Source organism: Hetaerina americana, unplaced genomic scaffold (genome assembly GCF_022747635.1).
Source record: "Hetaerina americana unplaced genomic scaffold, ioHetAmer1.1.p SCAF_50, whole genome shotgun sequence".
Classification (NCBI taxonomy): domain Eukaryota; kingdom Metazoa; phylum Arthropoda; class Insecta; order Odonata; family Calopterygidae; genus Hetaerina; species Hetaerina americana.
Window position 1 is genome coordinate 1740521 of NW_027287096.1, and position 17516 is coordinate 1758036.

General features: G+C 37.8%; 1 protein-coding gene across 1 annotated transcript in view; it reads left to right on the forward strand.

Moving 5' to 3' along the window:
- The window catches only part of alpha-Man-IIb (alpha-Mannosidase class II b), a 951837-nt gene extending 939321 nt beyond the window's left edge, over nucleotides 1-12516 (forward strand). The window contains exons 4-7 of the mRNA XM_071593058.1: nucleotides 1837-1970; nucleotides 4425-4658; nucleotides 5189-5283; nucleotides 9037-12516. Coding sequence (XP_071449159.1) covers nucleotides 1837-1970; nucleotides 4425-4658; nucleotides 5189-5283; nucleotides 9037-11862 — 3289 coding nt within the window. The 3' untranslated portion in view covers nucleotides 11863-12516. The remainder of the gene's footprint in view (nucleotides 1-1836; nucleotides 1971-4424; nucleotides 4659-5188; nucleotides 5284-9036) is intronic.
- Nucleotides 12517-17516: the final 5000 nt, after the last annotated feature.

Genomic DNA, 17516 nt, shown 5'->3' on the forward strand with positions numbered 1-17516 from the left:
CTTCTCCGGATTACAGCATCTTCCTTCAATGCTGACCTATTTTCCCCTCTCAAATTTTTCTCTCATGACTGAGGTGACTATTTTTTTTGCTAAATTTTTTCTAGGTATTTCCAATTGCCTTCCGTCTCATTTTTAAGCCAAGCATCTTATCGTTTTGGCCATCCGTTTTATCAAATGGACGCTAGCTTCCGGTCGCTAATTAAATCTAAACTGAGATTACTGTTACATTGCCTCTCAGTGCTCACAACTGTCTGGAAAGGTTTTAGTTAATACTAAAACTTTTCTTTCATCTTCCTCAGCTACTTCCCCTCAAATGTGTATCTTCTACGATTGTATAATCCGAAAAGTGTTCACTACTTCCCTTTTAATTTTCAGGACTCCCCTTATCTATTTAACTTTTCCCTAGTAACCTCCATATGCTGCTCCCCTGCCCTTTCAAACCAAAAGACATACATTCCTTTCGCTATGCCTCGGATTAATTTCGGCACGTTAAAAAAATGAGTTTGCAAACTACAGCAATGTGTTAAAAACCTTATGTACCCATTCACGTTACTTACTTTTAAGTTATGCTAAAGACCAGCGGAAATACACATAGAAATTCGACGGGGGAGGATATTACAAGAAGTTACAAGCTCATAATTATAAACTGGTAATGTTTGCATAACTATTGTCTATTCTTTGATAGCACAATGCTCATTGAGTTGAACTAAATTTTCAATGCTTCATCGTCAAATACCGCGATTAAAATTTTTAAAAATACATTTGTGTAATTCGCTTCCTGCTCAAAATATCACGAATTCTCTATGCATTCCCTACTCATGTTTATCTAGTCCACTACATGAAATTTTGTTTTTCCTCTTACGGCTGTTATCGTCCTCTTTTTTATGACCTCTTCACGGGTACCTAATATTTTTTTAATTTATATCAATTCATATTTCCCCGTCAATTAATAGTCTCTCAATCCATGCATTTCTCATTAAATCAAATTACAAGTGCCCAATTCTATCTAGTCTTAGTCTATTATTTAATTCTCTAATGTTGTCATCCCTTCTTGCCTCCTTTCCATTTTCGTAAACACTCATGGACTGATTATCTTTCAGTATGAACCTCTCTATCATATTCCTCCAATGTTATAAATATTTTCATTTCTTCCATCAACTTGGGTAATTAATTTCAACATCCGCCTCCATCCCATACTCCAACTGACAGTCATTTTCCCTCCACATATGGCAGTATTCTAATCCTATAATAGTATTAGATATTATATCCCTGTTTACCCACTTAAAGATGCATTTTTATTTCTTTTACATATGTATACTTCAACGCCTTTGTCCGTCTATCCCGAAGGAGGTTGAAAATGAAGTTAGAACACCCTAAAAAATCTTAAATACTCGCGTTAGTCTTATCTACAAGCACCAAATTGCATTCGGTTTGTCGTAAGAGTGGAACAATCAAACAAGCAAAGAGATGTTCAAATTTACCTACTCCTTTTATCAGAGGTTATTTCAGTCCCAAATCGGTGCCATTTTCTTGCATGGATATCTTGTGTTTCCACTCGCACAGAGGATGAGAAAATGGGAGTATTTTGTGCTTACCTAATGGCTACCCACTTGCTTTAATGTAAATCCCAATTACTATAATAGAACGAGTATTAAAAATCTTGACAAGAAAATGAGCCTTTCGGATAATATTGTCAGATTTGACCGAATAAAAAATTTTGGGGAAAGAATGTAGAGAATGTAGAATTTTCTTCCCAAAATTAAAAGTCAAAGCACTTAAGACTGAATTTTTGGAAAAATCAAAGATTTATGTCGATATTTTCCGTTCAATTTTCAGTGCACATCCCTCAAAACGAAGAATAGTGAAGCGACTCGTGGAAGATGGCCGGCTGGAGATAGCAACCGGAGGATGGGTTATGACGGACGAAGCAACTTCGCATCTCTACGCTATGCTGGACCAACTGATCGAAGGTAAGATGGAAAACTATCGAGAGACTGAAGTGACCTATCGAAATTCTACCTCTAAAACACGTAAAATTGTGTCAATAAGACAATATTAATCCCATATTGTGTTCCCCGTAAAAATTGTCAGATATAAACTCAAATCATTTCAAGTTATGGTGATTCAAAAATCCAGCATCTGTATTTAAAAAACCTCTTTTTGTAGTGTTGCTGAAACTAAGCTGACTAATTAGTTCCTTCAAACCACCAAAAAATAAAAATTAGCTTATCTTAAATGCATAGTATATTTTTTATTGGCAAAGAAATAACTGCTGATAATATTTGATGCTGCCGTTGTATTCACTGGCAAATGAATCACTGAAGAATGAACAGCGAAGCGCAATAAATACAGCTGAAAAACGTCAATTACGAGTTATTTTACTCCAAGATCGGGTATGCATATTAATTTAGTCGGTTCACATGGAAATTGGATTTTAATGCGAAAGTGCATGTTCTTCCTGCACAGATTTTAGCCTACATCAACCAGCAAATATATTCACCTCAGCACTGAAGCTATTTTGCAGGCTTCTACTGTAGCGCAAATTGACAGCATAAACCAGCAAAAGGAGAGAAACGCGTCGCAAACGCCTTTGATGCCAGTATAAGCCGTCTGTGAAGGGCACACTGAAATTTGATCAAGTTAATTATCCCCAGAATGGCCGTATTAATTATTTTACCCAATAACTTCGGATTAATGGACTCAAATTGTCACTGAAATAATGAGAAATCGTTAACACATGATAAATCAAAAATTTCCCGTATAGTTGACGGCAATTTTTCGCAACTGTATTCAAATTTAATGTCAGTGAGACAATTGAGATATGTGCCATCAAAATTTGGTTTTAATAACAGTTTTCCATTGGGATACTGAAATGCACACAAAGGAGGTTCGCGTAATGGTGAATAATATGCAGCATACGTATTTTTTGCGGAAGTTGGGAAGGGCATAAAGCTGATGCTACTACTTCCAATTCCACTATTGCCCATGTTCATCTGTATATAGGATATTTTTAACTTCACTTTCGGTGGAATATCGGAAATTATCAAACAGTCAGAGAAGACAGAAATTAGCCGCGAATGAGGATCGTAACTGGCAGGATACTAATTAAACGAGCATCATGCACCTCCTGAGAGCGCACAGTGTCCATGTACGTATTCCCTCGGCCACAACAAGAACTATTTCGTCCATGGCTAGCGGCGAAATCCGAAGACCGCCGTCCCTTAAACTATCCCGTTACACCACAATAATGCTAATACTATCAACTTCTAATAAGTACGATTGTGAATCACCTCAGGTAGTATAAATAACTGAAAAATATCGATGATAATCCATGAAATGTTTTTCTATACTGTTATGCTACGAAATCGGAAGGTTGCTAGCCGAGAAAATATACATGGACGTAAAACTTTAAGACGGTAGATGAAATCGAACGGAAGGAAGTAAAGTATACCAGATGACTAAATCTAGGTTACTTTAATCTCGGAAGCACAATTAATGATTTACAAATATTCTTGCAAGTACACACACATATATATTATACTACCGCTGGTTGCATACTGTGCGTGAAAGAAAAACTTTACTTTGTTTGATGGAGTGATGGGATGATTTATTTCGCAATATTTACGGCGGACATTCCTAATCGGAGTAAGTATGGCGCTTCCACGTGTTTTTGTCAGCAACCGTTGTCTAAAATTTGAAATGATTTACGCTTCCCGCGCCGTATACCAGATATAGGTATGCGCGAAGTGTATACAATGTGATGTATAATATAGTCATTCAAGGAAAAAATACATATATGCATGAATGACTTTTGTGTTCTTCATTTTGCGTTCAGGTCACCTTCATTTTCTTTGCAAAATGACGGTTAATCACATGCAAATTTTTGCTATTTTGATTAATCCACGAGTATATCTGATAAAAATTTGTGCGAACACAAATGGTGTCACTTAGTTTAAATTAATCACTTCAAAATTGCTTTCCCATAATTAAATATTGAATAAATGGCAATTAACATCAGCGAAAAGATTAATGAAAATTAATTTTTCATTTATGGAACTATAATTACTACAACCCGGCACATATCTCAGTATGCAATACCTTACTAATCTGTAACAATGAGCTATAATAGTCCAAATGTTTGTTTTCATGCCCAATGATTCCAGACTAATTCATAATGATTCCCAACATTTTGTGTGGTATGATCCCTTCTTATTATTTTTATATATCTTGATTACCTTTCTTGTCATTTAGTTGTAGACCATGTAAATCACTTTTTTGCAAGTAAATAAATAAATACTGAGTTTTTTATTCTCTTACCATTTGATGACTTTCTTCCCAACCTATGAATGGCAGCATCCTCCGGTATTCTTGCAAAGGGCATATATATATTGGCAACGTCAAAATGGTACTTTTATTGATTGCAGGCCATCAATGGATGCGAAGTCAACTAGGAGTCAGCCCTCAGACAGGTTGGGCAGTTGATCCATTTGGCCATGGCTCAACCATGCCCTATCTTCTCAAAGCATCAGGGGTGACACGTGGTGCAGTCATTCAAAGGATACACTATGCATGGAAGCAGTGGCTTGCTGAGCAACAGATGATGGACTTCATATGGAAACAAGGATGGGAGAGCACACAAATGCCAAGAGTTGGATCAGGTATATTTTGCAAATTACTGTTTTCTATAAATGCTAATTCAATATACCCATTAAGCTTCGCATGAAGTAAACAAGAAATTTTGTATACATGTACAGCAATATGGAGTTCACATTTTTTAAGATAATATTATTATAATCATTATGTTGTATCATGAGTATTATAAATATTTTAAGATAAATTATGAGACTGAAGAGACTTCCTTATTCATTTTGATATAAATATTCCAACTCTTTAGACAACTAAGGAAGTTTTCAGGAAATTCTAAAATTACTTCTGTCAAAAAATTAAGAATAATTCTAATGAAAGAAAAGTCTTTTAAAAAATCATTCAAAATATTTTCCTCGTCATTTAGGGAATTAATAAATACTTTAAGCACCAAAAATAGATTTCCTTCATTTGAATAAATTCTGAGAGCCGGAATCTGAATCTCCAGGAAAAACAAACAAACTATGTCTGAAAAAAGTCAAGAGATATTAAATTTTAATTCAATATTATATTATGTTCTAACTTTCAAAAACTTTATTTTTAGCTGGCATTGGTGATTCACCAGAGACCTCCCTCTTAGTTCATAACCAGCCATTTGATATATACTCAATCAAACACTCATGTGGACCACACCCTCAGGTTAGTATATTTTTCAAATATTATTTTCAAGGTAAAGTAAAAATAATAATTAGATACACATATATGTATCCTAGATGTTAAGAACTCATGATGCATATAGATATTTTAGGTCTTTGCGAGGTAAGATGGAAGGATAGTAGGGATTACTGGAGTGATAATTATAGAATAATATACACCGGTGGGGACGAGAGCCAATGAGGAGCTGCCATAGTATTAAATGAAGAGGTAAGAAGAAGCTTAGTCAACACAGAACAAGCAACGGATAGAATTTTACTAGTAGAGATAAAAGCAGAACCGACGAACTTGGTTATTATTAAGGCATACATGCCACCGAGCAACCATAAGGAAGAAGAGGTCAAGAGGATATACAATCAGTTAGAGGACATAATTGCGTGGGAATCTGGCCAGAAGACTTTGTGAGATCAGTTTTAGTTCCTATTCTGAAAAAGCTAAAGGCTACATTATATGAGGACTACAGAACAATAAGTTTGATACCCCACGTAGCTGAAGTTGTTCTCAGGATCATAAAATAAAGGATAGAAAGTAGGGCAAATGATTACTTAGGGGATGATCAGTTTGGGTTTAGGAAGTGGAGAGGCATGCGCGATGCCATTGCAGTAATGAGATTACTAATCGAGAGGAACATAGAATACAATCAGGACGAATTTGCCTGTTTCATAGATTTCGAAAAGGTGTGTGAGAGAGTGAATTTGGAAAACCTCTTGAATATTTTGCAGAAAATAGGAATAGAGTGGAGAGAAAGGAAGTTATTCCGCAACCTGTACATGTCAGACTACTCAGGTGTGAGTGGGGAACGGAGAGTCCTGATGGGCAGTGTAGGGAAGAGGTAGGTCAGGAAATATAGATGAAGGGCGTATTGATCGGTAGTTGGATGTTGAAGACTCAAATAGTGGGGAGAATGTCAGGCCAACGAGGAAAAAAGGCAGGAGCAAGATTAGGATTATGGATGGGATGAAGGGAGGAAGGAAGTACTCAGTGGAGAAGAGGGACCTGATGTAGACTATGTTGCTGGATTGTGTTTTGTTAGAAGTCACAAAATATTTATTTGGTAGTTGTGTCCATCCAAAAACCTACCTTAACTGGTAGATTACCTAATAATAATAAATAATATTCAAAAGGATCCAAGCATATAGAGTAATGTGCAACCAGTTATGTTTTCTTCATTTTAGCCATTGTAATGTGAATGCTGTTTATTTGCTAAATTTTCATTAGTATAGAAAAGGAATCCATCTCAAAACTATCAAGATGAATGCCTCAAAATTAGAGATATTTACCAACGGCAGAAAAAAAAATGGATACAGCATATAATGAGATGCAATGGGATGCTGACGATAGGAGTGAAAGTTGGGACAGTTAGGCTGGGGGAGGACAGGAATAATTATTTTCATAAGAGTCATAGAAAATATCCAGAGATGGGTTATTAAAATTCATGGCATAGGTTTTAAGGATATTTTGAGCTGTAATGTTCAGGGATTAGAAGTAAATCAGGGTGTAGAGCTTCATTCTATCAAAATGTGCCTTAATAAGTTGATATAGTTTATAATTAGAGCAGATATTAGGCATTTCATAAACTATTTCCAAAAACCACACTAGCAGTTCATACAGGTTGTGCTGAAAGCTTGATTTATGTTGACTATCCTGGAGTAATTATGGGGCTATGAGAGTATTCATAATCACTAGGCATTTTTGTTCTATAAGAATTTTCTCTGGTCTAAGTGATATAGCATACTCAGCCAGCCTTCAAACTTTAGTCACATTAGAATATGAAAACTAAACTCAATAATTATGGGAAGAATCATAATTTGATCTCTTTCTAGGCTCTTGAATACTATTCATTTCTCTAAATACTAAGATAATGTAAAGAAGTTCTTTTGATGAGAAAACTTGAGCCCTGTAGGCTTCAACCGCATCGGTGGTAAATTCTTAGATAAAAGAGTTCACAATAATGTTAATGGAAAATAAAGCTTTTTGGTAGCCTGGAAGAACATGGAATTTCAATCATTATTATGTCATAAATGTCTCTTGTTATTATAATCCTTTTCATCGCCACCATTCCTTTCTCGGCTGTTGGAGTCACCCAACCCAAAAAAATGTATTAAGGCTAAATTAGAAGCATGGGAAAGCTCAGCAAACAATATAAGAAATATCTGTGTGCAAGTCCCGGTTAAACAAAATTACTTTTCAATGAACAACTTGAAGAATAATGAACAATGTTAAGAGATATGAATAGAAAATTAAGATAACTGGTCACCCAGGAGGATACATATTCAGGGTTCATAGACTAATTTAAGTGAAATAAATATAATCAAAATATAAATTATAATTTACCTTGGCCTTTGGAAATTAATATTTATTTCAATGTATTTGTCAGGAGATCCAAATGGTTATGATGAAATGTGAGATGAGTGAGAAGTAATACTTGAAAACTTAAAGTTCATGGTCAAATGAATGATTGCAAGTTTCTAAAATAATAATAATAAAAAATAAAATTATACAATGTCCCTCTGGATATGTGAAAGACTTCACCGGAAATTTTTAGTAGCTGACCCTAGTAGGGACAAATAAATGTGACAAACTTCCTCCAACTTTCTTTTACTGAAAGTACTGAACATGAAGAAAAGTAGTGCTTGTGTTCTGTAACTTCATAAAATTATGATTGAGTGAAATTCCTGGATTTGGTTTTCATTGTTAATCCTGTAAAAGTATGCCTTAGATCAATTAGACCGTCAGAATGAAGAATGGCAATATAAATTTTACTGCTCCACTTCATGGCCCCAAGATATTAGTAAATCATAATTAAATGTAATTTATTTCCACGTCACCAAGAACCAATCCAAACATGTTGAAAAATAAATCTTTTCAACAACTACACATTTTGCAAATGCGTTCAGCAAGTTTCCCTACAGTATATTAAGTAGCCACTTGCATTCTTATTATGCCTTCCTCTATTTGCTCACCTAATTGTTTATGCTCTAATGTGAACAAAGATCCAAGGCATGTCAAGCTATGCCACTTTGACCAGGTACACTTCCTCTAGAATCAAAATGTAAATACACATCACATCATTCCCATAGTTAACTGAGAGAACCAAAGATAACCAACATAATTAGAACTTCCAGTTCCAACCTGTTGAAACTTTTACCACAGTTTGTCAAAATAGTTAATGAAATACTAATACATGCATGCATACTACCAACACTAAATAAAAAAATTCAAAAACTGTAAATGTGAATGCATATATGCTCCATTTGGAGAATGGCCAAAACATTATGATAGAACTTCAACATGTATATTTCCTCATTTTAAATGTGTATCAGGATGCCTCAATATAAAAAAATACATTATTGCCTATCTTATTTTCTCATTTATCATCCATTTATTAACCATGTTTTTCTCAAATAACATATCAAATGTCAGCAAGAAATCAATCAAATATGTTGTGCATCAAAAGATTGCAAAATATGTTTCCCAAAGAGCTTAAAAGAAATAAATATACTGAAATGCAACCACATATATGACTCTGAAGATGAAGTTAGAAACAAAATTGATGCTTGCTCTCTCCTGATTTTGGTGGATTGGATCATATTCGTGCAACCCATGAATCTTGGACTGAGAAAAACATGGGAAAATACAATAAAAATCTTTTCTGATAGGAAGACCAAAACCTCATATAGTTTTATGATACGTATTATATAGTTGATTCAACTCATATGTTATCATTCTTTTTCTTAGGTCTGCCTTGCATTTGACTTTCGGCGTGTTGCCGGGGAGTACACTGAGGCAACAGCAAGAGCAGTCCCCGTTGATGCCCGCAATGTTGCTGAGAGGTCTCGCCTCCTACTTGAGCAGTATGCACGTGCTGCATCTCTGTCTCCATTCAACGTTGCCCTTATACCATTAGGAGACGACTTTCGCTATGATCATGCTCAAGAGTGGGACCAGCAGTATGAGTCCTACTCCCGGATAATTGAGCACATACGAACCCATCCTGCTGACTATTCCTCAGCCAGTGTCTCTTTTGGTACTCCGGCAGACTACTTCCGGGTTGTTCGAGAACGTGCAACACAAGCTGGTCCGCATTCCTTGAGAACTCTGAAAGGAGACTTCTTTGTGTACAGCGATATATTTTCAGAGGGAAGGCCTGCCTATTGGAGTGGATACTTCACCACCAGGCCTTACTGGAAAGCCCTCGATCGTGAGGTGGAAGTTGCCCTGCGCTCCGCAGAAATCATGTACACTGCTGCTCTGTCCAGGGTAAGAGGCAGCCCTGGTGGCAGTGGGGGTGCAAAAATTAAAGCCCTCCTTGAGCGGGATTATGAACGCTTGGTGCGAGCTCGCCGTGCCTTAGCCTTGTTCCAGCACCATGATGCTATAACAGGGACTTCCAAAGCATTCGTAATGCATGACTATGCCCTTAAACTCTTTGCTGGGTTAAGGGATTCTGTGAGAGTGCAGGCAAGGTGTGCTCAGGTGTTACTTGATGGTGGCAGTGGTGGAAGTGGGAATGATGAAGTTGCTGAGGCAGGTGGAATAGCTGTGGATGAAGCAGGGGGTGGCAGAGTTGTGGTGTCAGCAGCGGAAGTAGCAGGAGCAAAGCCACAGAATGAAGGAGGCTTTTCCCTTGTACCGGACACAGAAAGGGAGTCATATGAAAGACTTCCCAGGAGGTTACCGGTCACCCTGTCCCCAACAGAACCCCTTCGAAAAATAGTTCTCTTCAACCCCTTAGCACAACACAGGCAGGACCTGGTTAGGTTGCATGTAGCAGTAAAGAATCCAGCTCTTCTTAGAGTATTAGATCCAGAAGGATCTTCAGTAACCTTCCAAATCAATCCCGTATGGAATGACTCAACAGCTGAGGGGTCTGAATGGCGGTCTTCCGGGATGGGTGGTAGCAGTGGGGGAGGATGGAACCCACGAAGAGAAATGTCTTCCGAGGTTGTTGAGGTTATTTTCATAGCAGAATTACCCCCATTAGCACTAGCAGTATATTCTCTCCAATTAGGAGAAAAGTCTGATGGTGTTGTTGCTTCCAAGGCCACAATTTTCTGTGGAGGCTGGTGTCCTAGAGCCCTGATATCTCGAGGGAAAGAAAGATCTTGGTTTGGTGTCAGTAAGATGGAGGTAGGAGGTGATGTGCAGTTGGAAAATGCAGCCCTCCGTCTTTTGGTGGATGGCAGAACTGGTCTTTTGCGCTCCATAACCAGGAAAGCAGCTGGCATAAATGCCAGAGTGGCGCTTTCTTTTGCAGCATACCCCTCGGCTCAATTCCACAGTGGTGCATACTTATTTATGCCTGATCCTAATGCCAGAGACCCAGAGAGGCAGGTCCTTGATGAAGAGGAAGAAGGTGCTGAGGAAGATGATGGTGGTGCAGACAATGTTGGAGATGACAATGATGATGGGCATGTGGGTGGAGGAAATGGAGCGGATGATGAACCAGGGCATCGCCAGAGGAGACATCGCCGCCAAATCATCATTACATCAGGCCCAGTGGCATCGGAGTTATCAGTTAGATATGGACGTCTACTCCTCCACACTGTTAGAATATATCACACACCTGGCCCAATGGGAGATGGTGTGTATGTGGAAAATGAAATAGACTTTGGCATGCCACCAAGATATCGTGAAACTGAGTTGTTTATGAGACTTTCTACTGATCTTGGGAACTGTAAAGAAAACCCTAACAATGCTGGAGGGAATCAAAACACAGAAGATGGACAACAAAGGTCACAGCCAAGGTTCTACACTGACAAAAATGGTTTTGGGACTCAGAGGAGAGAGACAGTGCCAAGAGTTGGGATAGAGGGAAATTACTTCCCAGCTACAACAATGGCTTATATAGAAGATGATCCTTCTACTCCTGTTGGAGAGGGCCAGCGAAGACATCGGCGAAGAATAACCCTTTTAGTGAGCCATGCATCAGGGGTAGCAGGTTGGCGTCCTGGGTGGCTGGAAGTGATGCTGGACCGACGTACCCTCTATGATGACTCAAGGGGAATGGGAGAGGGTGTGGTTGACAATAAGCGTACTCTTTCCAAGCACTGGATATTACTTGAAGATGTAGGTGATGCTGATGCCAATGAATATTCTCGGCCCAGCATTCTGGTCAACCACATTTCCAATGGACTTCTTTATTCCACATCTGTTTTTGTAGCTGAAGAAGAAGGTGGAAATAGGCCAGCTATGTTCCATCATAGGGCACGACTATTGTCTAGGCCTTTCCCATGTGATGAACACTTAGTGACCCTTCGCACACTCCCCGAGTCTGCATTTCCCCAGTTCCCTTCATCATCTGCCCTGTTGGTTGTTCACCGCCAGGCGTTTGATTGCAGTGCATCGAAGGGTGTGGTCATTCCTCGATGTGCCCTTGCTGGGGGTAGTGAGGGGCAAGCAGCATTCCATGCTGGGACAACACTATTGGGAGCACCAATAGCCTCAATATCCAGGGTTTCCCTCACTGGGCTTCATCGCCATGGTCCCTTACGTTCCTTAGATGCCGCTCGTTTGCAGCCAATGCATATGATGGCACTGAACATCACATTTGCAATGCCCTGAACCTTGATATTTTTGCAAGTGCCAAGAGGGGCATGATGTGAATTTGTGATGCTCATGATTAAAGTCCTGTTTAAGCCTTCCAATCATGAGTATTGAGAGTGAAAGTTGAAAAGCAAAGGTGAAAATCCAACAGACTGATAATGTCAATTAAAAGTGATTTTCGGTGAACCCATGGGTTTGTCTGGGGAGGCAAAACTAAGGTGCATAACCTGCACTTTGCATATCTGTGTGACTTATTCTGGTTACACCAGAAGTGTTATTATTGTGTGAGTAAAGGAATGGACTTTCTATGTTTGGAACTGTCTCAGATTTTTTTATCTATTATGAAAAGGTTGTTTAATATACATGCCTATCGTTGAAGAGAAAAGTTGAGCAGTATTTTGGATTTTTTTATCTTGACCAATAATGAGATAGTGAGACATAAAAGTGTGAGTGGTGGTTATCAATGTCACATTGACCAAGTAACTGAAATTGCAACTCTGTTGTACAAGATAAATGGATTCTCATATCAATACATGTTTCAGAATGCATGCCCAAGATTGGTGGTGTTATGAATGGTGTGTGCTGAATGCCACTAAGTGTCATGCATGAATGAACTATACAATATTAGTGTTATTAAAATGTTGGATGTTATTAATAAAAAATAATATTGAACAAGAGGATGTTTATTTCATAAAATTAAAAAATATTGATGATGAATGAAAGTGTCATCTATTGAAATCCTGTATTGAAATAATGTTTACATACCCTTTGATGCTAAAAAACACATTTTGAACCTCTTTGATTAAATAAATGCTCCCATGCACACCCATCCAAAAATGATTAACCTATTTACGGAAATAACCTAGGAAGTTCAAATTTAGTATACAGGGCACATTTAGACAAAAAATTCCGCAAGAGATCTTTTAGGTACAATATGTAGGGAAGAAAAGGTATTACCATATAAAATAACACAACTTCCATGTTATCCCCTGATTTGTTTATCTCCATAGATTGCCTAATGTTTGTATGCTATATATGTTCCAGTTTTATGGCCTCCTGATTTTTTCTGGTAAACTAATTAAACCAGAAATTTGAAATTTCTGATCCTTCCCATGGAAATACCAACTTTAGAGGCTCTTCTCAGTCCCCAAAAACTATAACAAATAGTCATGGGTTTCTAAGCACTTTCACCCATTCTGAATATTTGCTGGACATGATTATCTTATTCATATTTTTTACCCACTTTCATACCATCCAAATATCATATTATCTTTCTTCCTCGTCCATGCTTACGTGAAATACTCACTTCTATAATAGTTTTCAACATGCCCCCAGATGAGAATTATCTATCCATATTGCCTACATAGCACTCTTCCTGCCACCTGCAAGTGTCATCAACCAACATCCTCTCTTTGTTCACAATTTTGAGAACTTCTTTGTTGGTCTTTCTTCCAGTCTGACTTATTATTCCTTCATATTACCCATTTCTAAGACATCTTATATTTTACCATTGTAAAATAACAAAATGAAATGATAATAAATAAATAGAATTAATTTACAACCATCCTCTTACCTCAAAGATTAAGTTTCAGACCATACCCTGTTATGATTCATACTTAAGTCCTTGCTAATCTTTACTTTAAATCTTCCATAAGATAATGCATTATAACTTCCTCCGTACCAATACTTCTTTTGCTAATGCAATTATCCTCCTAATGTCTTTCCATCTTAATCCAAAACACTACGTACATATGTAAACTGTTCTCCATTTCATTGTTCAACTTAGTCTCCTTATGTCTTGAAAATCTCAGTACTTTCATTTTCCTAGGATTTGTTTGCAACCCTTTACCAAACACTTATCCAAGAGAGTATTCAACAATTTCTCCAATCCAATAGAATGGTTTGAGGTGTCACTTTGTGGAAGATCGGAAAATAAAATACTTTGTTCTTCCACTTATATTTTATTATGCACCACCTAGGTTTTGACTTACAAAGTCATCATCAGATGAAGTAGAGAGGACACACAGCTTTATATACTATACAGAGAAGAAGAAGGGGGAGGTGCTGGTAAAGTGGGAGGAGGGGAAAGAGAAGGGAAACTGGTGTGTGCATGGGGGGGAGGGGGAGAGGGCGGAATATACCCTTATAAGGACTGTTCCTTGAAATGCCCAAACACCCCGAGGCATCTAATCATAAACCTTTCTTCTCCAAATGTAAAATCTCTGGAACAAAATCATTTGTGTGGTTTTTGTCCATTAGGTGCTTGGCAAAATGGGAAGAAGGATTTCTGTTTTTGAAACAGGTGCAGTGCTCTTTCGCACGTTCACTGAATTTCCTCCCAGTTTGTCCAATGCAAAAAGCAGAGCACTCACAATGTGATTTATACACTCCACTCTTTCTCAAGAAGGGAATTTTGTACTTGCTGTTAGATAAAAGGTTCCTTAAGTTGCCTTTCCTAAGCACCTTTTTTTATATAGCCTCTAATATTGTAAGTTAAATATTGCTGGCAATTGTTCCACCTGCTCTAGTTTTTCCCTCCTATTTTAATGTTAAGCTGAGCACTGAAGTATAAATACCAATTTATCTTTCCATTTAATTTTATTCGATACAACTAGTTTTGACACATCGGTGTCATCCTCAAGTACAGAGTTACACGTACAGGTCGGTTATATATATACGGTGCAGGTGAAGAGGGTTGGGGGCGGCCGGAATTGGTTTAAGTTGGTTGGGATGATTGAGGGAGGCAGGGGTGGTGGGTGGGTAAGAGTGGGGGATGGTAAGGTCCGAGGAGGATGGAGGTCATCATGAGGGTTCACAGTTAGGGGTCATGAGGCATTTTATTAAATGAGAGAAAGGCTGTCATCAGTGGGAAATATCTTTGAAAAACAATGTCATTAAGGATGTCCATTTTACGCCCTTTTATGACAAGGTGTAGGAGGTCAGGGATGAAGTCAATTGCTCCTTCTCAAGTAGATGGCTCACAAAGTGGGAGTCGGATGGTTTCCCATGAAGGAAACTTTTCCTGTATTCCTCTGCTCTCGCTCAGAAGGATCTCCCAGTCTGCCTCATCACAATCAGTACATTTTAATTTGTTCACTCCACTTTTTCCAATTTATCAGTCCTGTCTTTTATTGTATTAAAAAGCATCTGAGATTGTTTCTGTTATAGTAGGCAAACCTAAATTGGTCTTTTGGAGAGACCTCTCCAATTTTAAGGGAAAAGGGAAACTAGCTGTACCAAATAAAATTGAGTGGAAAGATACATAGTAATTTTTACTTCAGTGATAATGGATTTCCACAAAGTTAAACCTAAAAGCATCGAATATGCTAGGCTTAACCTTTGCCTTTCTAAAAAATTGCATAACCTTTACTTTATTTACATTGATTCTAATCCCATATTTATGGCAGTGAATTTCCAATTAACTCAGCAATAATTGCCCACCCTTGGCTGACTGACAAGCTAATGCTTGGTGATCAGCAAACCTAACTGATTTTACGAATTTCCCTCCTACTTTCATTCCTTCCTCCAATTTTTCCATTACCTCTTTAATCATTTCCTCCACACATACATTGAACAGCATCAGTGACAATGGATAACCCTTCCTTACACCTCTTCCCTACACTGCTCATCAGGACTCTCCATTCCCCACTCGCCCTGAGTAGTTTGACATGTACAGCTTGCGGAATAACTTCCTTTCTCTTCACTCTATTCCTATTTTCTGCAATATACTCAGGAATTTTCCCCAATTCACTCTAACAAACACATTTTTGAAATCTACGAAACACGCAAATACATCCTGATTGTATTCTATATTCCTCCTAATTAGTGATCTCATTACTGCAATGGCATCATGTGTGCCTCTCCCCTTCCTAAACCCAAACTGATCATCCCCTAAGTAATCATTTTCCCTACTCTCTATCCTTTTGTTGATGATCCTAAGAACAACTTTAGCTGTGTGGGATATCAAACTTATTGTCCTGTAGTCCTCACATGATGTAGCCTTCACCTTTTTCGGAATAGGAACTAACACTGATCTCACAAAGTCTTCCGGCCAGATTCCTTCCTCACAGATACTCTGAATCAGCCTCTTCCTACCACATTTTCCTGAACCTTTGGGCATTTCCACAGAAATGTTATCCACCCCTATGGCCTTATTTAGTTTCATCTCCCTTAATGCTCTTTCTATCTCATTGTCGAGCATGCCTGGACCTAAGCTATCTTCCTCGATATTGTGTTCCTTTTCTATGCCTAACTTTGTTGGTCTAAGTTTTTTGCTATACAGTTCTTCTATATATTCCTTCCATCTCTCTTGGATCTTTCTTATGTCAACTATTGTCTTACCTGCCTCATCTTTAGCTGTTAGCATAGATCTTACCTTCTTACTTCCCTAGCGGTACAGCACACCAGTTGCAACCTTCCTCTTCAAACTTTCCATATCCTTGCACTGTCTTTTCGACCATGCTTCTTTTGCTTTATTTGTTGCCCGTCTCAAATTATTATTTAATTCTTTGTACTTCCTTTTGCCTAGATCTGTGTTTACATTCTTCCATTTTCTTCTCTCATCTATCTTTCTAATCATCTCATCCGTGATCAACAATTTCCTTGTCCTTTTCCCATTTACAGTTCCTATAGTTTCTGTTGCGGCTTTCGATATCCCTTTTTTGATACATTCCCATTTTTTCTCTATAGTACGCAGTTCTTTTCCCTCAGTCATGATTTTCTCTAAAGCCCGCTGATACACCTTCCTTGTCAATCCAGTTAAATCTTCTACATTCCATTTCCAAACTGCCCCTCCCTACCTTATCTTTTTGAAACAGACACTACATTTCATAGCAACTAAATTGTGGTCAGAGTCCGAATCCGCTCCCGGGAAGCTGTGCAAATTTATCACACTATTTCTGAACCTATGCCTAACCAGAATATAATCTAACTGATACCTTTCTGAATCACCTGGCATTTTCCATGTATACCTGTGCCTTTTGTGGTGTCTAAACCAAGTGTTGGTGATGACTTACCCCTGTCTCCTACAAAACTCATGTGCTTTCCCCATACCTAAACCCCCATCTCTTCCTTTGCCTACCATTGCATTCCAATCCCCCATTACTATCAAATGTTTCCCCACAGGAACATATGTGATTATGTCCTCTACCTTATCGTATACCCTATTAACTTCTTCCTACCTATAATTGCTAAATGCTATAAATATCTGAACAACGACCAAGTTCATCAGTTCCTCTTTTATCTCAACTAGTAATATTCAATCCATTGCTGGTTCTATGCTAACTATGCTTTTTCCTACATCTTTATTCAATATTATGGCAACCCCTCTTTGGCTCTCATCCCCGCTGCTGTATATTATTCTATAACTATCACTGCAGTAATCCAATATGTAATAGGAAGTTTACAAATGAAACTAAAAGAGAATTGGTAAAGCCATGAAGAACATGGTGAGAATTTAAATGGTGAATAGATTAGGCCATTTAGTTTGAATACTGCAGGCAAATTCCTGTATAATAGTATGATAAGGAGAAATTGAATTTTAAAATTTGAATTAATAATGGTAATAGTACTACAAAAAATGAAAGTGAATGAAGAACATTGTTACATCTACAGAATTGAAGTTTTTCATGGCAGTTACAAGTATGGACTTTGACTAGTATATTTCATAAGTT